This window comes from Acipenser ruthenus, chromosome 22, assembly GCF_902713425.1.
Source record: "Acipenser ruthenus chromosome 22, fAciRut3.2 maternal haplotype, whole genome shotgun sequence".
Classification (NCBI taxonomy): domain Eukaryota; kingdom Metazoa; phylum Chordata; class Actinopteri; order Acipenseriformes; family Acipenseridae; genus Acipenser; species Acipenser ruthenus.
In genome coordinates this window covers 9,445,426-9,472,184 of record NC_081210.1, presented here as the reverse complement: position 1 = coordinate 9,472,184, position 26,759 = coordinate 9,445,426, and the positions used below count along the sequence as shown (strand labels likewise).

General features: G+C 39.4%; 1 protein-coding gene across 1 annotated transcript in view; it reads left to right on the top strand.

Moving 5' to 3' along the window:
• LOC117431230 (guanine nucleotide-binding protein subunit alpha-12) overlaps positions 1–26,759 on the top strand; it is a 50,304-nt gene that overhangs the window by 17,942 nt on the left and 5,603 nt on the right. Inside the window, exon 3 of the mRNA XM_034051972.3 lies at positions 26,033–26,083. Coding sequence (XP_033907863.1) covers positions 26,033–26,083 — 51 coding nt within the window. The remainder of the gene's footprint in view (positions 1–26,032; positions 26,084–26,759) is intronic.

Genomic DNA, 26,759 nt, shown 5'->3' with positions numbered 1-26,759 from the left:
ACAGAAGTTACAGGAGACGAGTCATAATCTGAAGAAATAAAAATAAATAAATAAATAATAGTAAAGTGTAAAAAGAATATTCAATTAGGTTATGGAGTCTACTGACGCAAATGGGAATGAATGTGCATACCAGGTGTGTGGCTAAAGTTTATTGATTGATGGTAGCTTACATACAGAGTGTTGTAAACAAGGTAGAAGGGTTATTACCAGATAAAGTGTTCCTGTATTATGGTGCGTTGCCAATAAATATCGCTTGTTAGGGAACACAAATACCTTGTAGACAGCAGCGACCTTTCAACCGTGTGGATCTGCAACTAGCATTTGTAATGAAGGACAACTACTGTTACAAAAACCTGCCTACTTCTTCCTGAAAGAAACCATAATACAAAATTAAAAAGCATAGCCCCAGGACTGAATTTATCAGTGCTGTGCACGAAGTTCTGTGCAGCTGGATGTCTGAGATCAGTGTCATTCACCATATCTGACGATCTCAGACAATGTTGCGATGTTTGGCCTTCGCATTGGAAGACAAGCGTAACATGACCAATAAGTTGCCATCTGTTCAATCAAAACATTACACACGAAAGACAACATTCCTCCGTCCAGGAGAGCAACCACCAAGAAAAGGTGTTAAAACCAATCCTCACCCAGGACAACTGGAAGCTGCTAGAGACTGGAAAATGCTGGCAGATGTTGGTCAACAGCTTATTTTTCCACCTGAGATTGCCACCACTAACCTTCGACCAGATATTGTCTTGTGCTCTGGTCAGCACGCCTTGTTCACCTGGTAGAGTTAACAGTGCCATGGGAGGATGCTGTAGATGAGGCGTATGAGAGGAAGAAACTACGGTATGCTCAACTAGCCACTGAAGCGGAACAATAGAAAGAAAGAAACGCTGATGTACAGGTAAGTAAGCTGGGCTGAGTTGAGTGGGGGACGGAGGGGGGTGATTCTGGGACGCCATCACCGTTGAGCCCTCTTGAGGTGTCGTGGGCTAGTCGACGAAACACCGAGGATGGAAGGTGCCCACTTGATGACCCCAGAGATGTACCCTACTTAGCTCAATCCAGACGGTTGTCATGCTGATGCGCTGGGGAGACCGCACTGTGGTTGATCCCCGGAGCCAGCATCGCAGCCGTTGTGTGTGCTGATGCGCTAGGGAGGCAATAAGCTGATCCCTGGAGCCAGCATTACACTTCAGCCATCAACACCAGACAGAAGGATATCTACATCATCATATGGAAGGAAGCGCAAATGGATGGAGACACATATGGATCACATTAGTTTACTGTAAAGCTACGTCTTACTTGGTGCTTATCTTGGTGAGAGCTGAGTTCAAATCAGCATGAAGTTTTAACATTTACTCTCGTGTAATGGAAATCAGTTTAAATGCTAGTTTTAAGTGGTCATATATTTTTTTAACTGTGAACAAGTAACTTTTCTAATATATTAAATATTTCCTTTTTAGGGGTTAGTAAATATAACTTGAATATTATCATTATATTTAGGATTGTTGTTTTTCTGTGTTCCAACACCCCCTGACATTTTCTTCCCCTTAAGAATTCAATTGATCCCTGCTAGCCATTTAGTTGTAAAATGGGTTTAATGTACATGTTTTGGTGCATGCAGAACGAAGAAACTGCATGCAAACGAGGGAGCAACAATTGAATAAGTAATTTAGTCTATAATTTAAGAAAGAATAAATGCAGAACACACTATTACAATCACTATTTGTAATTGTAGTAACATTAATACAGATTAGTCATTTATTAATGTTGTACTCTCGTTTTGGCGTTCTTCATTCTCCGTTTAAGGGCAAAGTAAAGACTTGGATGATTTTAAAAGCCTATTCAGCTGTTTCACATTAAAACCCCATACAATTTAAAGTGATTTTCCTGCAGAAAAACCACCCAGTTGGCAGCACTGCTGCTGACACCCGACGGGCCAGACGCATAGCTCTCGCGGGCAGCCAATTGAAGAACGCTGCACTACACACATCCATTTGATTATCCACTGGTAAAATGTAAACTGTGTAGTTTATTAGGCAGCAGTCTTTAATGCAGTTAGAAGGAATGCACTAAAAAAACATATTCTTGCTCTGAAGCATATTAAATTACACAGGAATGGAAATAAGACTCCTATTACATAGCAGTTACACCCATTCCAGGTTTTAATATGAGCTTGATTTAGTGTATAGGTAACAAGTTCAGGTGTGTCTTATTAAACGCATAGCAAAACCACGAATGGATCAAACTGCGATGCAACGGGAGCCTTGTTTCCATCCCTGTTATATAAATTGTGATGGAACGGGGAAGATTGTGTAGAGTCACATTGAAATGACCAGGAAGGAGAAGAGCTTAGATCCCTTCAAACCCACACATTCTTGGCAGAGTTTAGGATACGATTAGGATTCTGTCCAGAACAGTTTCCTGGATCACGTCTGTTCAGTGTTTTGGATCTTTTGGGGGTGGGGATACGTTCTGATTTTCCTTCTAAACTGTGAAGTAAACAAACAAAGTAGATTGAGGCAAAATTTTTATTTAATTTATTTTTATCAGACTTTGTAAATGTTTTTTTTTTTTCTTTGACTTTGTACAGTAGTCTTTGGCTAACAGAACACCCCTCAGGAAGCAAGCAAAGTGTTCACTTAGCCGAAGTGTTCTTCAAGACAAAGTTGACCAGCAGACACCAATATGAATCGATTAATAAAAATAAAAAAAATTATTACTTGTCATGACGCTTGTGCATCAACTTGTGAATTGAGTTCACACTTTAAACTTCAAAGATATTGTGTAAAAAGGCAAGTTTTTTATAGTAAAGAAAATCTGCATTGCTTGATAGACAAAACATTAGGCCTAACCTGATTAAAACATGAAAGTCTAAAGGCATATTTTCTCTTAATTTGTAATTAAATCTCTTCAGTCTTATTTGTGTACATGAATTGGTTAACTACAGATTTCCATGTACATACAACTTGGTTGGCACTCTTGTATTACATTAATTCCAGATAAAGTACATACTAACACTGAACTGTATTTGTCATTCATATGTGAAGCTGGTGTTTCTGTAATTGTTTTAATATTTGCATTCGTTTGTTTACCTGAGAGCCAGTGCATCGATACTGATGTTGTAAAAGCTTCCTGTATCGTCCATTAAGGGGGTATATGTCCCAGTTTTGTCTCTCTCTCTATTCGGTAATTTTTATTGCTGTAAACTAGGCTTGTATCTGTGCTCAGTCACTGCTCGGTGAGTGGGCGGGCTCTACAATGACTGCATTATCTGTGTCTGGTTCTGCCTGTCTGAACCCTCTACTCAAATCTGTTTAACTAGCAAAGGCTGAGGGTGTTCCATGCACAGTTGGAATCTGTTCGACACAATGCCCTTTCTAAACAAGGACTCTATTGTGTAGCTGTTTTTTTTTGCATTGTTGGACCTGTGACTTTGGTGATGTCATTATTATTCAGGTGTCGTTAGCTCAGTTTGTATATGCTGTCAACAGCACTGACTGTTCATTTACATTTGGTGAATCTACTGGATGTGTGTTTTTTTTTTTTTTTTTTTTTTTTGTGGAAGTGAACTATAGGTAACACTTTTCACTCAAACTTTACTTTGACATTAACTTAAAATGAGCGCCAAGTGTTTGTCCCCGTAGTGTTTTGTTACAAAGGCTTTTTTTTAATGGAGAGATCTGTCCATTTCATTTTAACTTTTGACGCTTTGAATTTCAGACTGCTACCCCTCCTTAGTGATTTAATGTAATCCCTGACACAAGCATCTGGTATGGTGTACCACACGCTTATGGTTGCCTTTATACAGCCTGTGTAATTGCCAGTGACCTCTGCTGTATGATGTCATTGCACACGACTTCAAAACCCTTCCCCAAGCACCTCTCAACACATGCTGCATGAGCGTCCGGTTTGAAACAAAAGCACAGGCAACATTAAATAGCTGCTAATGTGCTTTCTTTTAACAAGTAACGTGACACCAACAGCGCTTTTCTTGCCATTTCCTTGCCAGACCCAGTTTTGTCTGTAACCAATGTTGGACTACAAAAGGAAATGTAAACATTGATTTCTATGGAGTTGGCCCTCAGTCATTGTCTGATTGTGCCCAATAGTCTTTGGGCTTGAAACAATGAGACTCCTGGGAGTTTCCTGCTTGCACCCTGAAGTCGTATTCCAGAGTTTTAAGAAGACAACAGAAAAATATTCAACATACGCGGCAGGTTACCAGACCCAAGGTAGTTAACCCTAATAATATTGAACTACCTTCTGAAACTTCCCACCCTGTTGCCCTGATTTCGTATTATAACTAGTGATGCATTATACTAACTAGTGATGCATATTTTGCAAAGCTGGAATATGCGATTTTAATTTTGTAATGAACGACTTGGCAATAAAATGCATAACAAAAGGACTCCCAATCTTGCATTTCTTGAGGACCCTGCTGACAATTACTCGTTTGGTGGAGGGGTTGGACTTGACGCTGCACATTAAATATAATTCTATAATAGCTTTCCAACCAGCTACAGTTTAGCGTGACAACATTTAATTTAACTGGTGTTAATAAATTCCTGTTGCTTCTAGCTGCCAGTATCATCTTCTCTTCTGTGACGGTGACAGAGAAAAAGCATTTTCCTGTTTGCAGCCAAAACAGCTTATTTGAGCCATGATTAAGTTTGCTGCTGAAGCGGGTGGGACAGGCCCCGGCTCGCAGAGAAAACCATCACAACCTCATCCTGCTGGAACAGGTGAGGAATTCTGAGATATTATCCCCAGTCCTTTTAATCCGGGAGGGAGTGGGGGGGCACAGTAAGTACCAACATGTTTCTGTTTATGGTAGAGGCCGAGCATGTGCAGTACAGATGACTGATCTCTGGCATTGACTTACAGTCCATTTTTATATGAAGTATTGCATGAGAGGCTTACCCTGAGTAGTTTAATTTCTAAATGCATGAGAAACAAAACCAGCCTCTCAAGGTCTACCCCTAAAACTGTCTACTAAGTGCCCCCAATCATTATGCCAGTTGGCAGTTTAATAAAATAGATGTGCTTTTGGAATCAAAATGATTCTGGTGGTGTTAAGTTGATCTCAGCAGTTTGTAGCTGTATGGCTATAGTGGTAACTATATGTTTTTGTGGCAGAGTAGGGGGAGTAACAATGTAGTCCTGGAGTTAAATAAGTACAGGACTACATTACCCAGAATGCCTTGTGGTTTGGAATTAGAACCAGGAGGAGAAACACCTGGCTCTAATGAAATGAGGAACACCTTCCTGTGGTTAAGCAAGCAGGCAGATATAAAAGCAGGTCAAAATGTTTGTTGTTAGTCTGTATGAAAACTGTTCAGACCTGGAAAAAACAAGGTGCTGTGTGTACTGTGTATAACTTGTTTTTTTAGTAACAAGTGGTTTTGTTGAACCAGTAAACGGTTTAGTCGTCCGGTGTATAGTTTATTAGGTCATATTTAAAATTTTAGTTAGCACTCCAAAGAAGAATTCGCTTTGTGAATAAAAGTGCGCAGAAAATTGCTAAAACTGCTTAAAACCTCATCACATGACCAAAAATAGATCCAACTATTGCCTCTGTGACACTGTGTTTACGGTCAATAGTTTTTTTTTTTTTTTCTTTTTTTTTTTTTTTACAAACTCCCTCCAATTACGTCATCACACAATGATGCAAAATGGCGGACAACAGAAAATTCATTACAAAAGCTGCTGCAAACACTAAAATCGTCATAAAAACGTAGCTTTCAGTGGTTTCTGACTTCCTAAAATTCAAACAAATGCAACTCGACGATGTTCATAAACACATCCTTCACAAACTCAACGGACTCCTCAGAGAATTCTGTGCCGCAGTGAGAAAGTCAGACACAGTTCTATGCCAAAAAATAACTATGTGCTATGGACTTCAAAAACATGACTTTCTTGACTGATTTCATAAAACAAATATGGACTACAGATCTTGGCTCATAGTGGGAAACTAAAGGCCCCTCCGGGGGTGGGGGATGTGCCGTAGTTTCCCATTATATGCTACATCGTGTGTGTGTCTCTATACATACATACATACATACATACATACATACATACATACATACATACATACATACATACATACATACAGTCAGTGCTACACGATTAGTTGAGAAAACAAGCAGTATTTTGAAAGATGAAGTCAGCCAGCTGAGAATTCTTGGGACTCTCGATACTGGTTCATGAGAGTAACGCTATTTGTGGTCCCCACTGGACAAAAAGGAACGTTCATTTCTGAGAATTAGCTATAGTGAAGGATAGCTAATATTTGGTAAAAAATCAAATAAATAAACACACTAATAAATATTGAAATAAATTAATACATAAATCTTATATCTATCGCCTTTCTTTCTTTCCTTCTTTTTCACTATCCGATACAAACACTGTGATTTAGCTGTATGAAACGAAAATAAATACTCAGCCGTTCTTGTTCAATTGTATATTAGTGAAGATTTTTGTACATAAAGGTTATTATGCTTTCATATATTTTTACTTTCAAAGTAAAAAAACAAAACAGTTGAAATGCAAAAAGTTCTTGAAAATAGGAGCTATTGAATTCTGATGTCTGTGGGAGCTGCTGATAAGGATTGCCCAAATCTCTATATCAGTCAATAGTCAGTCAGCGCATCACCTTATATTGCAGGTATAATCCAGCATTGCATTTGCATCACTCAATCAAAAACAAAACGGCTGAAAAGCAAAAAGTTCTTGAAAAAAAATAGTTTAAAATTTAAATATATTGTAATGACGTCTTTTCTTTTTATGTTACATATATTGTAAGGGGAACGGGTCACGCCGGTACTTGGTATGGAAAGGGGGGAATGTGACTCCTATAATTTCTAATTATTATATTGATATACATTTAAAGTAGAGATTCAGCTTTATAATAAAACAACAAATTATTACATAACATGCATAAAATGAAAAAATAACATGCAAAAACAATTTTCATACTTTGACAAAAGTATTTGGGCACCCTTACATTAGTATTTTTGTCTACGACTGTCTGTGTATATAATTTTTTTTTATGTATTTATATTTAATGTAATGACCAATACTTGGGTTTATTGTAATGCCAAATGCAGCATGACACCAATTAGAGATTTCAATTACTACCAGTGGTATGTGAAAGCATGAAGCCTGACCTTTTACCTTGACCTTTTGGCACTGTAGCTGACCCTGAACTCTCACTGAGGTACTGGGCATTGTTTTCATTTGTAAAACCACATGCACAGCTCCTTTGACAGCTTTAGTGTATTCACTTTCTAATATAGATTTAGTACTTGGACATGTCGTGGTGAGCGGTACACCAAGTTTGCTCTCAGTGGTATGTTCTTGCAGAGAAGTATAATATGTATTTTGATTTGGCGTGGATCGTTTCTGTGGAATTTTATTCAAATAAAATTACATTTTGTCTGTGTGTGCAGTAAAAATGCAATTGATTTGAGTTCAAGTAAAGCTTAGTGGGGGATCCAGGATTCAGCTGCCAGGACATTGGCTCAGTTATCGTATTTTTTACATCTGTCTTGCTCAATAGTTGACTGTAAACTCCAGCTTTTGAAATGAGAGAATTCGATGTGGCAAATTAATAAAATGCATTTTCCAACAGCAAGATTTATAGGTAACGGGAGAATTTGACAGTTTCTGAAACCATCATATAATAAATATTGATTTGTTGAATACAATTGATTATCTTTTGGAAGCTGTTTGTTAATTTAAAGCAATAAATAAAACCGACACTTACACAACGTATATAACGGTGCATCAACGACAAACACTTGGCCTAGTCCTAGAGGTAAACAGAACATTAGGTTATTTACCGTAACCCTGGTTCCCTGAAAGAGAAGACGACCACCAGCATACTTATGGGATATGCCTGCCTTAGGTAGGTATTCACTGAGCTCTTTATATCAGAGCTGCTGACAGGTCCTTTCCTGGGGCGACGTCCTCATTCCAGCCTACCGAGGGATTAAACAGTCAACCCACAGAAGCCATTTTCTCCATGAGGGCGACCGCAGCAACCACGCTGGTTGGTGGTCGTCTTCTCTTTCAGGGAACCAGGGTTACTGTAAGTAACCTAACTTTCCCTTTCAATTCGAAGATGACCACGAACATACTTATGGGAAAGTATTCCATAGCAGTCACGAGGGAGAAGGAATGGCAGCAGATGAGGGACGCATTAGAACTGCATAACCCAAGGTTAGCAGTGCGAGCTCGCAACTTCAAGGACCCTCGCGCCTAATGAAGGCAAGGAAGGATCTATCGCATTAAGGACTGAGGACGTCGCCCCAGGAAGGGGCCTGTCAGCAGCTCTGATATAAGGAGCTCAGTGAATACCTACCTAAGGCAAGCATATCCCATAAGTATGTTGGTGGTCGTCTTCAAATTGAAAGGGAACAGATATCTACAATTTCAGCATGATGAAGATGCTTAAAATCAGGGTTGCCATTTCTGAGATACAAAAAACCAGGACATATAAATGGAAGGGTGGGTGTTAACACTTTAAACTCTCTAGAAATACCATAGTCATCCAATAAGTAATATTGATAATAGTACTACTGTAGTTTTGACAGCCAGTTAATATTGTGCGTCTATTGCAGTAATGTTGTATCTTGATTCATCTAACTTGTGCTCAACTTGTGGTGCTGGCATTGCGGTGCTGCTGTACAATCTGCATGGATGTGGAAGCATAAGATTACAAAAGGGATAATATTACAACCCAGGATCTTTTAGTATCCAGGGAAGGCATATTGAAATCCCAGGACACCTTCCTCAAAACCAGGACGATCCAGGGAAAACGGGGACAGATGGCAACCCTACTTAAAAATATGTTTGTCAAGCGGTGAACACAGATTTTATACACATTTTGAAACATAGTGAGGCATTAGTTATCACTTCCTTCCTCCTTAATCCTTTCCAAATGTCCACCAAAATCCAGCCTCATAACTCAATGAAAAATTGACAACTTGGTGGGAATTTAAAGGGGCATAGCAGCTGGTGTTTTTTTTAAACTCTGGGGAAATGTTTTTTTGTAGAGGAAAGTGGATTACAATCGCGACGTTCTTTTTGTGGTGGTTTTTTTTTTTTTTTTTTTTACCCTGTAAGAACTCTTGCAAAATAATGTAGCTGTGTCTCGCGCTGACAAATGTTTTCACGGAAAAACAACGCAGTATCGAAGGTCTTTTTTTTTTTTAAAATAGTTCCTCAACTGCTACTGTAATCCTCCTGAGGTTTTTCTGGAATAAAAGCTCTTTGGCGGAGGCTAAGCACAGCTGTAATTAATCTGCACATTCCCATCAGGAAATGCTGGCGCAGCTCATGAGAAAAGGGAGGAAAACTCGGTTAGTCTGAACACGGATGTGAGAGCCCAACAAGACACCATGGGTTTTCTATTCCTGTTGTTTTTTGTAAATGTGTGCCCTTGCGTGTGCTTTCTAGTTGCTATGAACTCATTGTCCTTCTATAAATACTTCTGAATTGTTACAGTAATGGCACAAGTTTCATTGTACAGTACCCCCTGGTTATTTCTCGATATGATGTTCACAAGTGAATTCACAGCTTGGCCACATTAATACAGGGCTCCCTCACTGTAAGGCTCTCGGTTATAACATGGCTTGGATATATCGCTCCTACAGCATGTCCCTAAATTCCCTATACTAGTGATTCATGCAGTATTTCTACAGTAAATACAGTACCGGTGTTGTTCAAACTGTAAACAACTTCTCAGTCTAACCTTCTGTTTCTGTCTCTCCCTTTTGATTCAGTATCTGAACTGAAGAAAAGCTGCGCTGGCACTTTATAACACAGACATCTTGGTCAGCATTTGTTTTATAACTAAATAAATATTAGGCCTGTTACGTGGTTATCTTTCCTAATGCATTTATTTTTTTGCTGCGAGAGGAGCTGCAGCTTTCTCCAGGAGACGAGACGCTTCACTTTCACTTCAGCCCCGCTCCGGCAGCTGAACCTGGGGCGAGCCCTTTCCCTCTTCCCCTCGACCGACCCACTCTCCTTCTTGCACTTGGTTTGCTTGTCTGTCGCTTCGAACTGAACTCCCGACTGCCGGTTAGCCAGGCTATTTAGTTTAAAAACTGCTCATTAAAATGATCCACGAGTGGGAATGTTACTTTTATTTATTTATTTTTTTGTAAAAAATAGAACTTCTTTTTTACATGGTGCTTTTATGCATGGTTAATTCATGGAAAGTTACATTTTTGCTTCACTATATGTGCATTATAGAGAGGGAGTTATTTTATTTTGTATTTTAGTCAGATGTGTGTTGTTGTGTCCCGTGGCGCCCCCACCCCCTCCCCCGTTTTATAATGCTCTTCGTGTGTTTCCCCCCCCCCTTCCGAGAGCCACGTTATTGCAAGGGAGCACTGTAGTATATTGTAAATTTACTATATTAAACTGAGTAAGGGCAACTTAATTTTGTATGTCGAAGTCCGGTAACAAAATAACAAAGGTATTATGTTTTTGCCTTTTTTTAAGAAAAAAAAAAATCATCTATCTTTAAAAATATCCTGTTAAATCATGCTTAATTCATGAAAACAATTGTAATTATAAGCAGTGACTTGCTCTGTATTGGTTAAGGATTTGGTTAAAGGTTTGAATTTGTATTAAGGGTCTGGTGAAGTAAGGAGACACTGGTGCTATTGCAATACATCATTCTAGAATCAAGGGAGTTAAAAGGCAATGAAACTGCACCTCTCATACCCTGCTTTGTACTTGCTGCATATATGAATGGAAAAAGCTGTTCCTCCTGGGAATCGTCCCAACCTTCTTTTTTGTTGTTTTTTTTTTTTTATACATATTTTTGGATGGATTTATGTAGGGTTCACAAAGTTCTCCAGCTTTAGCTTTCCCCTGTGTGGCAGAAACCAGATCGCCTTTACATGGGTCTACAGAGACACACTTGCACTAAGCTTTTATTGATTTTTGTAAGTAGAAAAAGTTGTTATAAAGCAGCCTGAAATAGGGGTGTAAAGATGCAAAGACATGTGATCATCCTTGCAGGGTACTTTAGTATGGCAATAAATGAGATGGGATGGAGAATATATTCATACCTTCTACCACATTTAATCCTCCTTCAGACATTTTGTGTAGTACAAGTAGCTATGCTTTTGGTTTATTTCAGTATCTGTTTCATAGTACAATGCACTCTGTTTATAAGAATTACTGATATAAGAATCAACCGCATATAGTGATCAAAATCACTGGGACAAAATCATTCATATACTAACCATGCTAAAATGCTCGGCTTGTAAGAATCAAGCAATCCGCTTATAAGAATCACGTATACAGTATAATCCCTGGTCCGCAGTGACTCCCAGTAGAAAAAAAGCAAGTTGTGCAGCTTATGTGTGTCGACATGGCAGGAAAAGAACGACGTGCGACTGCATTGTACAGGTATTTTTTGTGTTCTCTGTTAGTGAAAATTTTGTTAAAGTGAATACACATTAATTGAATACAAACTGAGTACAGCACTGTTACTGTGTGATATGCATGTAAAGGGAGGGGGGTTGCGTAGCGCGGTGATGGGGGGGGAGATTGCAGAGCTTTGCATCTCCACTTATTAAAAAACTGAAAGAAAGCAAGCCACAGATGCTTAAATGCAGTGGTAGTCCTGACTAAAATACTGTACTGTAATGTCATTTTAATTCAAAGGCCATTACATGTAACACCGCACAGCAGTTAAACTAGGCATCCTCACGAGATGACTGTTGTAAAATAGGACTCTGCAGCCTTGAGTAAACATAATCGTGATTGTATAACACGTTGCTTATCCACGAGGACTTTGTTTTGATGTATTGTTCTCAGTGATTTGAGCACCTCGAATGGGTTGGATGAGAGAGGGGAGGATGAAACCAAAATGCACAGTTAAAAGTGTGTATGTGTTATGGGGGCTCCCGAGTGGCACATCCAGTAAAAGCACTCGCTAGAGTGCAGGATGCGCTCTGTAGCCTGGGCGTCGCCGGTTCGAGTCCAGGCTATTCCACAGCCGACCGTGGACGGGAGCTCCCAGGGGGCGGTGCTCAATTGGCCGAGCGTCGCCCAGGGGGAGGGAGGGAGGGTTAGGTCGGCCAGGGTGTCCTCGGCTCACCACGCAGCAGCGACCCCTGTAGTCTGGCCGGGCGCCTGCGGGCTTGCCTGTAAGCTGCCCAGAGCTGCGTTGTCCTCCGATGCTGTAGCTCTGAGGCGGCTGCACGGTGAGTTCGCAGTGTGTAAAGAAGCGGGCGGCTGACGGCACACTCTTCGGAGGAGTCAACGCAGGGGTGGTAGCGGTGAGCTGAGCCTAAAAAATAATTGGGCATTTCAAATTGGGGAGAAAATAATAAAAACTAATTGGCAACGACTAAATTATAAAAAGAAAAAAAAAAAAAAAAAAAAGTGTGTATGTGTTGTGTACATAAACGGTATGTATATTATTGGAAAAAATGCAGATGGAGCTTGAGCAATATAAATGGCACCAGTGTGTGCAACAGGGTATTGATACCAGTAATGTGGCCCAGCTATATAGCATGCAGGAAGGTTAGTGCGGCAAAAAACTGTAGTTTGCTTGTATGTCCCTTGGCTTTCCTCCTGCGCAAACTGAGCCAAACCCCCCTTCAAACAAATGCTGCTCTTTCAATCCAGCGGACCGGTTTTAAAGCGCAAAGCAAAGCCAGGCTTGGCCACACATGCCTGTTTTTGACTGAACCACAAGGTGAAAGGTCAAACAAGACCAGGTAAAACATTTGTGTCTGAAGCGTTGAACCATCTTAGAGAGGTTTGTGACTCTGAGGAATGACTGAGCAGTGGGAATGTGCGAGGCACTCGGTTGGTTGACATAGTGCTTTGAAAAGCTAAACAGGTGAATGGATAACCAAGCCTGCAACACTAGCTCCAGTGCTTTGCCAGGCATGCTTTATCATATATATATCTCCTGGATAGTTGTTGTTGTTTTGGGTTTTTTTCCAAGTTATAGATAATAGATAGATATATTGTATATATGTGCTAAAACTACAGTAACCCACATGTTTTGGTCAAGTGTCCAAAAGAACATTTTGCAATTTTGTACCGTGTTATATAACCATGGGATTCTAAACAAAAGCTACACGGTCCCAGTGATTTTACTTGAATAGAAACCTTTCACTGCTAACTAGAACGGCTTGATGAATAAGCAGTTTATGGAAAAGTGTACAGAGATTAACCTGCACAGAAAACAAAAACAGCAGTCGAACTGGAACGGTTACAGATTACAGTGAAACAGCTGCATTAAAGGAAAAAAAAGGAAAAAATGGCCATACAGTACACAGCTACTGTTTTCTGTTTTTAGTTATTGGTTTTGGTCTGTTTCACTCTTATTTCCAGACTGATCCCTAAAATGATGGCTGCAAGGCTGCCGTGGTTTACTGGTCTGCGCACCATGCGGGTTGACTGGCCCTGCCCAGGATGAAGACACACAGGCTGGGCTAGCCAGGGTGACTCAGTCCCTGGCTGCTCTCCAGGCCTGTTTGTGTCAGCTCAAGGGGTCTCATTACTGCTTCCAGTACACAGCATTCACCCCTAAACCTTTCACTGCACAGCAGAGTTCTTAAGGGAAGGAAAAAATTAAAACAATGGAATATATTCACAGCGGAACCGAGAGCCTTTCAAAGCTAGCCAGCTTCCTCTGCTGTACCTGGACCTCCCCCAAAGCTCTAACGGAGACATGTTTTCATTGTTGTGATAAATTCAACTAGACTACTTTCATAGAAAAAACAAAATGATCTTTTATATAAAGAGTTAGAGAGTGTCTTTTCAAAGCCTTCTAACCAGCGTACAAAGTATGTGTTGTAGTGCGGAGTTGAATGATTCGTTGTTATTCACAGCATTGATTTTTGGAAATGCTGTCTTTAGTTTAACAGGTCTCCTTAGACTCTGTTTCCACCCTTGACCCTTTGTATATCTCAGAGCCCCTGCACTGTATAGCAGCTGCACTGAAGTGGATTCACTTTCATGAATTTAGACTTTGTAAAACATGTACAGTTTATGATATGAATGCTGCTTTTTATTTTGTTTATCCTTTCTGCATGGAAAAAGGAGGACGTGTCCATGAGATCATTTTATACGTCATTTTACCAGGGATGTTTAATTTCAATGCTGGCAAAATTTGATGTTTTCCAAACTTTTCTGGCCTAAACCACCAATGACTGAGCCCCCCCCCCCCCCCCCTCCTCTGAACAGCGCTATTGTGGTTCAGTTGGGGTTCCCGACTCCCCATTTGGGAACCACTGTTCTAGAACTCAAATCCACTTCAATAAGTGATTGAGGGGTATGATGATTTAATAGTCAAAAACAGTAAAAAGTATATCTATATTTCCATCTAACAGACTCATAATTGAATAGAAAAGGGTAACTGAAGAGAGAAAAAATAGGATTCTAACACCAGACAAAGATAAGCATACTCCAAAAGTTTATGCTATCTTATGTCTTGTTTAACACATGGGTAAAGCGTAAGTGCTTTGTTATGGTCTTTGCATCTGTCAGACTTTTAGAAAATACAATAGCCATCTGGAAGTGCATTTGTGCTACGTACATGCACGAGGCTGTTGGGACACCAGTGTTTTTACTTCAGATCAGTATGTCAAGTATGCACAGGTTGAACACAGTTTTACAATTTTAGCACTTTGGAAGAAGATACCCTGCTGAAAGAGGGAGCGAAGTCTTGATCTCAAGTATAGATTGGGATTCGAGATGCAAATAAAGGCTGCTGCTTTTACTAACTGTAGTCAGTGTTTTTACTGAAAGAGCACACTTTTGGCATTCTGTACTGCAGTCCGCATGGCTAGAAAGCTTTCACAAGCACTTGCAGATTCTAAACCAGAACCGATTGAGGAAGGGAGAAGGTTTACCTGTAGTCAAGGACTGGGATGAGCAGGATTGAAATCCAAGGTCAGCCACAAGCGTGTGACAATAACAAAGGCGCTCTCGTGTGTCATGGTGCTTATAGCACTGGGTGCCAGCTAGACCCCACTGGCTGATGCATCTTGGGCTGTCTTGAGGAAACCATCAACACGTTCATACAGGAAGTATTGTACTGCCATCTGCCCTAGGCCAGGCCAACACTTGCCTTTGATCAGGGTCCAGGGTTTATGCAGTCTTAAAATAAACCCACGATAAGAGCTAATGAGATGTTTCGGAGCAACTAGAGCACAATTCTTAAGTGATATCCTCTGCTCCTGTCTCGCTTTGTGATCTCTCGTGTAGATGCAGGGTGGTTGGGGGCTGAGAGGTGGTAATGGGCCCTGCTAAAAAAAGTCTGGGTGAAGACTAGGTCATGGATCTTTTTGATTTCTCTCTTAGTATTGAATTTGGGTCCGGTGAAATGTGAGTGAATGGTTGCTTTCTCTTTTATCTGGCACTTAATTGTCCTCAAGAGCATGAACTTTAACCTGGGTAAACCTCCCATGGTAATTTTAGATTCCATTATATTCTGACAAAACCTTTTCTTTTAGAGTAGAGACTGAACTGTAGGGGTAATTGGTTGGATTATTTACAACTCAAGTTGCAAGTAACCTAACCTTTTGTGAGGTCTTATAATGGGGACTTATGATGCCTTAAGATCAATCAATATTCTAATACATGCTTTCTGTGATGGAACACAATCTTTATAGCTAAACCTTAAACTCTCTGTTTTTACCACACTGCATCATTATTAATTATTCTTTAGAAGACACAGTCCTAAAATATGATTTCGGACGAATACAGCTCCTTAAAATATGAATGACCCACTGTGACTCCCTGAAGACAGATAATCATGTACAACACTGCATGTTCTTGAGGCCAATATATTATAGCTAACTAAAAAATAAATAAAAATTATGTAAATAAAACATGCGCATTGCACTTGGTTAAACAAAATGGATTGGCATGAGCCGTTTTGGATACCAGTAAATTGTGTTCTGCTGAGACTGCCACTGTTCAGCTGTACTGTAGCTTAGTGCCTATGGAAAGGCAGTAATCTCAACAAGGCCAAGCACAGACTGTTGTGTCTCTGTTATGTAAAAGAAAAAGGATGAAAGTTGATGCCGCGTTGCCCTGGGGGACCTGGGGGGTTCCAAACAGAATATTCAAGGGTGCAGTGTGGGTCCCAGCCAGCCATTCAGTTACAATAATGCAATGGGTGTGGCTATGCACATTTTGGTTACTGACAGTGTGTGTTTGGAGAATTGTATTCTTTTTTTTCCCCCGTTTTAAAATTAAGTACAGTGCCTCAATATAGTAGTAATATTTTAAAATCCGCATGAAAGCAAAGTGCATGGATGGGCATAAGCTGTTTTAGATACCATCAAGTGATGTTTTGCAGAGACTCGAGGGAAGCCATGGAAAAAGTTTGCATATTGAGACTACACCATTAGGAGATATCTTGTTTAAACTGTGCTTGCTTAAAATAAGTACTTTTTAATAGGGTGCGGGTGCAGGCTGGCCAGCTTGAGAGATTCATCGGCAACTAATTGGCAATAAAGGGAATCTAAATCCATGTATATTTTAGGGCTTCAGCAGCAAAATCTATCTGTGCTCAAATGATGCATTTTGAGATTTCTTAAGCAGTGACCAAAACTGTTCTCTTTTGAATTAATTCCTGGCGTTGGTGAAACCTGGCTCACTGTTTACTTGAATTTAAGGAAACAGCAGTGTGTTTAACTCTAATCTAATAGATGAATGAATTCATGATGCTGCGCTTTGTGTGGCTGTCTTGCATAAGACCCCTTGTGAAACAGACTTGGTCTTCTCCTAGTAAAATAATACCATAAATAATGATCTTCAACTTAATTATAATCTCTCCTGTTTTATAGTCTGGCAGCTGCAGTGAAGTTCCAGACATATTCATTCCCAGAGGAACTTCTACTGTAAAATATCCCTTTTTGTTTTTGCAGCTTAAAGCCATTTTTTTCTTCCTTGACGCCTTGCTGTAACCCAGATGTGGTACAGCCGCTGGTGTACAATGCAGATTAATCCGCTCAAAGTTCTGGTGCAGAGCCAGATCCTGACCATTTTTTGTAATTATTATTATTATTATTATTATTATTATTATTATTATTATTATTATTATTTTCCCTGATTTTGAAACTTTGTGCAACTGAACTTTCCTGGTTCCACAGTCCTCCAATGCTGTCAGTCCCAGCAGGCATGTGCATGTGAATGTTTGTTTGGTTTAGCTGGCTGAGTCATACATCATGAATTATCATCATTTCATTAAATCATTACCCACTCAGGCATACTCAATCCTTACAGGACACTGGGAATCGGAAAAACAGCAGCAAATCTTCTTTCACAAATGGACTTTCTGTATATGACAAGTGACTTGGATTACCGGTAATAGGTGTTCTCAAGAGGCAGAATACCAAGCTACTGTTTACACAAAACATTTTTTAACCACTAGTTATACTAAGACAACTAGTTATAATGCTACCCTATAGCGTAGGACCCGTGCTAATGTTCCACAAAACAGGTAAGCGACGCTTTTCATAGAGACCAGAAACTCGTTCTACTTGTGGGGATGGTTGTCTTTTCATCGTGGTTGACCTCCATAGTGTGCTTTGATTGCCATTAGTCCTGCTTGACAGGAGGTGGGTGTCTGATGGTGTATAATAAAGCAGAGATTAACCCAGTTTTGAAATCTCTTAATTGCACTGTAATAACACAATAGTTACCATACAATGCAGCATATATTTTGTAATTTCATTGTATTTGCACATTGTTTACTTGGATTGTAATTGCCATATAAGCACATGTCATTTATAGTGTAATCAGCGGCCCCTTCATGTACTCTTTACAGTTTCTTTTTAGCTGCTCCCAGCAGAGGGATTTAATGAGCCCCTCTTCATGGAAATACAGGCACTGATTTTCCCAGTTATTGCAGCCCTTGTTTTTGCTCAATGTAAGAGAGCAGAGATGTCCGCGTCTCTCATGGCAGCTGCCTGTCCGAATAAAAGAAACGCTGAAGATGTGTTCCTGCACAGGGAGGCTGATGGAACATGCTGCCTCCAGGTTCATTTCCAGCTTCGCTTCTGTCATTCATTATTTACATCCATAAACTGGCTTTGTCATGAATAATAAATCTTTAATCGGCCCGATAAATGCGGTGTAAATTTCTCTTCGTTTATGCTTGTTTTGTCATTGCCAAGATGAGAAGAATTGGTACTGAGGCAGTATCGGTTTAAAACAGTACCACACAGTTTCAAGGAGAAGAAACAGTGTAGCATTTAGATTTTAAAAAGGAATCTGAACTTTTGCAAAAAAGTTCTTCCCTGCTTGAACCATTTTTTTTTATTTTAATTTTCATAGATTCTCCAATACAAATATCACATCACCTGTCAATTTCCTGGGGATTTGTTTTGGTCTGGTTAGAATACTGACTGAATGCTGTGGATTTGTTTGGGGAATTAGTACAATGGAAACTGCTGTCCTGTTATGTACCATTTTATGTTGTGGATACCAAAACTTTTGAGTGGTAATGGCCCTGCTAAATCATTTAGATTCTTCAAGCATCAACACACCCCTCTCCTTGGATGTGTTTAATATTTCAAATTACCTGGCAGGGCTGACTCAATTTATCTACCCACACCGACCCACGTAAAATTTCTGTTAGACTTGTTTGCCTGTTCCTTTTTATATTTATGTTCTTGCAGTATAACAAAGGCTTGATGTTGGAGTAATGCTCGCACACACCTGTGACCTTTCTATGAGGGTGAGCACACACTTGTTCTGTTTCTTGGAATATCAATCACCAATGTTGAGTTCATATGACTGGGTGTGCAGCTCCGTATAGCACTTGTTATCGATTTAATAATGTATGTGTGCATGTACTTTTACTGGCAAATTGAAAATAGGATGGTGGATATGCACAACCACATTATTACTGATTGTTTAGTTTGTAACTTGAGTTCACCTTTTTAGTTTTGTATTTCTTTTTGATTTATGCTTGTGGCATGTGTCGTCTTTAATTCTGTATGTGTTGTGTGTGTGTGTTTTTGTTTTTTTTTTCTTTTTTTTAAATCTTATTGCTGGTGACTGCTCCGACTGTGTTCTGTCCGTCTTCATGCAGTTTGATGCGCATGCTGTGTCCTAAGACCTTGTTGTCTTGTGCTTCTTGTCAACTGACAGTACTCCAGGCAGTGCTCACTTCTTGTATTGACACGGCTCTTGATGCACCTAGCTTGAAGATATTTAGCGGATTAATTGGCTTAAACCAGAACTGTAGTTTTATTATGATAACATGATTTGCATATTTACATCTGCCTCCGGAAATTTACCCCGCATATCTCAAAGATAAGCTGTTTGCTGGGAATATACGTGTCCTTTCTGTGGGTTCTCATTTATTAGATTAATTTGAGATGTTGAAATAACTACCCAGTGTGTTTCTAGTTACATGAAACGCCTTATGACACACACATGGCAACTATAGTGTGTTCTGGATTGTAAACCCTTGGGGAGTGGAGAAAAAATGGAAACATGTAAATTTACGAGCAGCCTTGTCTTTAGTTGTTTTCTATTCTTAGGCGTTCTTTTCCTCTGTTTTTCTGTCCTATCTCATCTCAATCCCTTTTCCCTGGGGTGTCCCAGCACTTTTTCGGGTAGAGATTAGATAAGGGGAGGGTGGAAAGGAATGGCGGGTTTAATCACAACTCGTGAACGTGAAAGGACGTGAATGTGTCAGGTTATAGTCTAGCGCGGCAGGCAGAGTTTTGTTCAGTTCTCAGTGCTCACATCTGTGATATAAACAGAACTGTCAGGCCTGTCACTGGAGCCAACACCAGAGAAAGGCTGGGACCCAGAGGGGAGGAACAGCCATGAAGACTGGATTTTGGCTAAAGCACTGCTCGCTCTTAAGGTGGAGTTCCCAGCTTCCATTTCCTCTGCACAGCACGCAGCTACCCTGTTGTTCTGCTGTGGTGAAGCAGCTTGCCAGTCTACCAGCCTAGCCAATGGAATCCTTGATGTGCATGGAGGCATGAGTCAATGTCATTGACCTGGTGGCTTATAGGCCTCCCTGGTTAAGTCAGGGCTGATGTCTGGTATATGTGAATGTGAACCAGGAACATGGCCATCCAGAGCAGGTGGGCTGACTCCTGGAACAGCCTCTTGCATGATGAATGATCCCCAGCTGCAGCTGGTCAAGAGAAACCTGTGGTAGGTCATAATCATGGGTGTGCACTACTTGCTTTGCAAGACTGCAGAAAACAAAAAAGTGGTATCTCTGTAGTCTGTGTTTGGAGTTCAGATTGCAATCTGGTTGTCAAACAAATTCCATTTTGTTTGGCTTGTTAATATTTGTAACATTTAATGAATTGTGGATCTCTAAGTTTTATAACATTTTTTAATTTAAGTGAAGATTGACCCCCAATACAATTCCCCTCAATTTACTTTAACTGTTGTACAATAAATTATAGGATAATAAAATAGCATTGTACAGTACTAGATTCAAACCGAGAACTGATTGAATGAATACATTGTTCTTCATGCATTTCAACTACAATGGCTTGTTTTCAGCCAGACCTGAGTGATGCCTGTTCACTTTCTGAACACTGCCGTTCCCGATAGCAGCGCCACCTTAAAAAGGGACTTCATCCTGTTGCCAGGAAACTCAGCAGTGACTAGCAAGGGTGGAATAAAACTTCCCAAAAACATCCTATAGACAGATCTCTGCAAGAGGCAGGAGAGACACCAAAAATACTGCACGGGTAACCTCCTGTAGATCAGTCCTTTTTAAAAGTGGTGTCACTTTCTCAAGCTGTATTAATGTAGAAAAGGTGCATTTAATACTGATAAAACAGCCCCCCTTTCCTTTCAAGAGATTCTGTGTCATGGTGTGTAGCAGGGGGTTGACCCTGAGGCCCTGTCCAAGTTTCACTTTAACAGCTTACTTTCTGTATGAGCCTAAAGCAAAATATATATGGACAAAAATTATTTTAAAGAGATAAACATTTTATGAATAGGATACATATTAATGTGCAGTGCCTGTTAAAGGCCTGACCCAATACGGTTTGATCCTTTCTCTAAATTCAGTTAGTTTATTTTTGTGTTGCCATCCTTTGCAACACAGTTTGTGTGTGTGTGTGGTTTTTTATTTTATTATTTTAAAACATTTTCAACAAGCCTCGGGTGAAGCGTATTAGCATCTTTTGAGAATCAGTTTAAAAGTAATTCAGATGTCTTCCAACACACAGGCACGACAGTGTTGCTACCAAACTGGACTCATGCCAGCTGTAAATGTGTTGAGACATTTGAGAAATAGGTTTTTTCGGTGTGAAGTCAATATATAAATACCTGGCTGACAAGCACTGAGTGAATGGATATCAAGCCAGGCCGTATGGACTCAGTGTTTTGCTACACTCTGCTAACTCATGTCTAGTTCCAGAGTTTAAAAAAAGAACCAAAAAAAAAACCACAGTGGCATTTCTGTGTGTCTGCTTGTAACCTGAACGGTCATTACAGCATGAGATGGATTGAAATAAAAATAGTTTTTATTATTTTATCTTCCTTGGCACAATCGGAACTGGAATCATAACCATTGGTTCTGTAATTGATTCTCAATGCTATCCATGCCTGGAATGCAAACTTGTGACTCTCACATGCAGAGAAATCCCATTATCATCTAGTTGGGACCTTAAAGGTTAAGTAGCGGCGTTTCGAAAAATACAGTGTTACAAGTCCCCACGTGTTGCCACAACTGTTTAAATAACGTACATGTAATTTCTATTTTCATTGTTAACATCCTAACAACTTTTTACACTTTTATAACTTTGAAGTCTGTTTCAAAGCTCTTTTCAAAATGTCCGCTCTAGTGCACTGGTAGTGTAAGGATTATTGCCCACATTGTCAAACAGGTAACACAGCAATAACGATCCATGATGTGGTACGGAACAGGAAAGGCAGAGCACTAGTGTTGTGGTTTGTTTATTTATTTATTTATTTATTTAAGTATAAACATATTTTAAAGTTTTAAGTGTAAAAGAGATTTTAAATTAGTTACTCATTAATGTCACGGACGTCTAAAAAAAACTGAAAAAATAAAATAAAAATCCGATCAGAATCCACAAAGGGAAAGGGATTGTAGATAACGTGCAGAGTATTGTAAAGTGCAAGAATATGGTGTATAATTATCTGCTGGGAGGAAAAAAAAGGAACCTGCTGGACATTGGTATCAGAAAGCACTGTCTCCTCTCCAGTAACTTTAGAAAATAGCACAGCCTCTTACCAGGAAGGAACTGCTGTCCCCTGTTCAAAAATAGAACCACCAAGATCTCATCAGATGTTCCCCCCCCGTCCCCCCCCCCCCCCCCCAAAATGCCAGGCAACTCTTTCAGTTTTAAATATTCTGAACTCTTAAGAGCAGTTTACTCTGTGCCCTGTGGTAGACCAGATTTGTGTTGGACACAGCTGTAGTAGTTGATAACTTCTCTTACAAATACAATAACCTCGACTTCTAGATCTCTGTAAAATGTCAGGGAGTCCGTATACATGGGGTTGGAGGCCTTGTACCATTTTTCTTGTTAATTTTGTATTTTAAAATGTCAACAAAACTACAAATGGCATGTTCCAGGCAAACTTGTTTAACCTCTTGTGTGCTACGGACGTACCTGGTGCGTCCAATTGAAATACATGGTTTAAAAAAAAAAAAAAAAAAAATCTGGATTTCTGATTTGAGGAGTTATTACATAACATATTCAGTCGTTGGCTTTAATTTCTCTATAATCCACCAACAAAATATATTTGATGTGACGCAGTTGTTAAATGTAATTTACAGCCTATTTGAACGCAAGCGGTGGCTATCTTTGGCTTGTACTGTGAAACCTCCCGAATGAATTTAAAACAATCTGTGTGTAACTTTCGTTTTCTTTTCAATGAGGATTGATAATAGTTTACCTTTTTTGATTTAGTAGCTGTTTGATCGAGCTGTGCATCAGGAAATTAGCTTTGAAGTAACATCTGACTATTTGTCTACATCTTGTTTTGTTGATGTTGACGGTAAATACAGGAAGTATGTTGATACTTCCTGCTCCTGACTCTGATCACATGACACCACTGTAACATATAGAGTGTGTGGGAGGTACTGTAATTGCAACTTTTTTTTTGTTTTTTTGTTCAGTGGTGTAAATTCAGTGATCAGAGGGTAAAAATAAACATTGGGAACCACATGTTTTTTTTATAGAGTTACTGTGTATGAAACTTTTTATCTCAGACTTGTTGTGTCTGGTTGGATAGAAACCGTTAACATAAAGGTGCACGTATTTTGGCACTTTTGAATTCGGGACACATGGGGCAATTCGAAACCACTTGTCATTTTAACAGTGGAACAAAAGCTGTCAGATTCACAGGTCCAAACATAAGGAACAAGAAGTGATTTTTGCTATATACAGTGGCATTACCTCAAATTGCAGAAGGATTATGGGTAATACACCACTGGCATGCAAGGTCATGTTACCCGTTTCTAAAATCCTTATTTTGTGCAGTTTCAAAAATGTATTTGTTAGGGTATGTCATTCTTTGGCGTCTTACTGGGCTCATTAAATTGGGGTGGGTGCTATGGACCGTGGGCTGCATATTTCAAAGTGGAAAGGTCAAAGTGGCATCATGTCTGTCTATAGCATGTAAACCCCCCAAAACCAATTCAGATATTTCCACATGGGCACAGGCACACCCAGTAGCTTATTTTTCTACATTTCCCATCAAACATTCACATTATAGTGACTAAATGTGATGCAGGTATAATACATTGTAGGAAAAAATTAGTTTTTTTACAATAGATGTATTTTGTGGTCACGTGACCAAATAAACCACAACAATTTGTCTGACAAAAAAAAATAAAAATGGTTTGCCAGGGGTATCTGAAAAGGAAAACAGTAATTTTGATGTAAAACAGGAGAGTCACAAATTCACAAAATGCCTCTAGCACAGGAAATTACCAGGACCTTAGCACAGAAGGGGTTAATGGATTCAGCAAAAGATATGCATCATATGCTGGTAGTTGCAGCTTGTCTCCTTTGTTCATCTGCTTCTTGTACACTGGTACAGTATGTCCATAGGTCTACATAAGGATCCTTACATCGACAGACTCTTACAGTAACTAGATGTTACTCTGTATATTGTGTTTGCTCATATTTGAGTAATACTTTTTGAATTAAAATAGTACAGAAAAAATATGTAAAATATGAAAAGTTTGGCCCTTATATTACATTTCCTGTACTGGCTGTAAAATATTTAAATACATTTATATTGCTAGATAAAACATTTTACTTAAGCATTATTTCCCCACCCCCCAGTTATTATATGGAAAAAATTTTTACAAGCAAGCCACGGTCGAACAGGCTTTCAGGGGGTCGAGTGGCTTAGATACTGTTCAGTGGTGTGCCAGTGAAAGTCAGGTTCTGGGTGAAGGGGTCAGGGAGGACGTGAGGGAGAGAAGTAGTTTGTTTCATGGCAGTCCCTGTGGTGTAGGCATTGGGCAACCCATCTTGACGCTGATTTAATTTACATGTAAAAAATGCAGAATTTCCTGAGCCCAGGAGGGGACATGAGAAAAGAAAAAAAAAAATCTCATACGCATGACTTACTGTCTCGTGCGCACAACATGTAAGTCGTGGCCATGAGATATATTTTTTCTCTTATTTCCCCTTCCTGGGCTCCGTACTTTATCAGAATTTAACAGTCTAGAGCATTGCCCTTGTGCCAAAGACCCTGTGCACTATGACGAGCAGTAGCATTCTCTGAAAGTAAGCAATCTGATAAAAAATGAAATAAGACTTATTCTGCATTTCATATTTATTTATTTATTTATTTATTTTTTAAATTTATTTAAACTGAGCCTTCGTACATTTTAAATGTTTGTTTTGGTTCAAACAGTCTTAAATCTTACACTTTTGAATACTTTGGTTTTGATATGTCACATGTGAAGCTGTCAATATAAATTTCTATGCAGCAATGTGCATTTGCAGGAGAAGCCAGCAGTTTGAGGTAAGAGAAGTATTTGTATCTCCTCTAACATAGGTGCCTTGTGCGGATTCAGGAGTTGTAATTGAGTTAGTGCCAGAAATCTGCACTGTCAGAAGAGAGCTGGTACTGTCTGTTATTGTCTCCGAGCGGATAACATACAAGAAGTATACCGTTGTTGTGCAATTACTCAGGAAAAACAAATATTTAGGGTTCTCGCCAGCCAAAAATGGTCGAAATAAAAAAATAAAAAAATGAAAAGATATTTTTTTTTGTACAGTGGTTATTGCTACAAAGAAGGATATAAAACACACAATGTTGACGTTGAAGTGCACAAAAAATCCTATTCAACATTTTCCCCAATGTGAAGCAAGGCTGTATGATCCCTGTATAGTCTGTGGGTCTTCCTTGAGCCCTTTTTTGTTTCCAGACTGAACTGTTATGATTCAGTTTTTGAAGATGTGATTAAACCTAGATAGCCAGCATGCTTTATCCGGACAGCTGTGGGGTTTGTTTAGTTTTCCAGGCAAATGGTTTAAGGCCCAAACAGCTGCATATTTAGTCAGGAGCTTTGCTATACTTCAACGATCAAATTATTGGTAAAAGACCCATTACTGCCCATTCTGCAGACACAGGTACAGTGACCTGAAACCACTTGTAATGGCCTGGCTAGTTCTCTTCTGTGTTTTCTTTTAGTTTTCAGAAACTCTGGGTGTTTTAGCTTCCCTGTCTCTACAAAAGTAAATTACTACATGATTTAATTTAATCAACTCAACTTAACATGATGAATCAACATGATGACATCATTTTGTTATGCATAGCCTAATATGATTTAATAGTTAATTGGTTCCTGTACTGGCGTGAACCAATTAACAATCTAGTTTTATAATGTATTTTTCTGTGGGTTTCCTTTTTCTGTGGAGGAAACTTCAGTTGGCCCGTAATTTCCCAAAGTACTAAAAAGGAGTAATGCACTTTTCGTTTAAAAAATTTGATGACAGAAAATGAAACCTTTTTTTTGTTTTGTTTTTTTCCTCCCATACAGGGTGAATCAGTGAAGTATTTCTTGGATAACTTGGACCGGATTGGGCAGCTGGTGAGTCTGAAAAGCCTTGATTTCACAAAGGATTCTGCTCTGAATTGACCATTCTGTTTCCTGTGTCTCTTATTGTGATGTATTAGAACACATCACAAAGAGAGAGGTCACTCGATTCAAGGTTAAAAAAATAAAATAAACAATTCAAACTGGAATCAAGAAAAGGTATCTCCCATTTAGATGATTTATATGTTTGTTTGGTTTTTTTTTAGTGCCCCTGTCTGTTTACCATCTAAAGCTCTGGGCACGGATCTCTTGTGCTGTTTTTGTTCCAGTTGAGTGCTTCCCATTTGGATAGGTTCCAGTCTGCCCAGAGCTCTTTTTAAGGAGCCAATCTGGGGCTGGTGCAGCTCTTTTCAGAGATGGCACCCGTCACCCCAGTACAATGGCACTGATGGGCAAGGCCTCTGCCATACAGCTGGTTTCAATCACTACTTCCTTTTTATCATTTTTATCATCCTTTTTTATTAATTTACTAGAAATACTAGAACTTTTTTTGTTCTACTTAGAATTTCTCATTTCCTTGTAATTCCCTGTGCTTAATTACGGTCATTCTCCTTATACGTTTTCAATATATTTATTTTGCGATTTGATGCACCCCGAAATGTCCTTTTGAAAGGATTGCATGTCATTCTAATGGCTTCTCTTGTGCAATGTGCTGCAAGTAAAAACAATT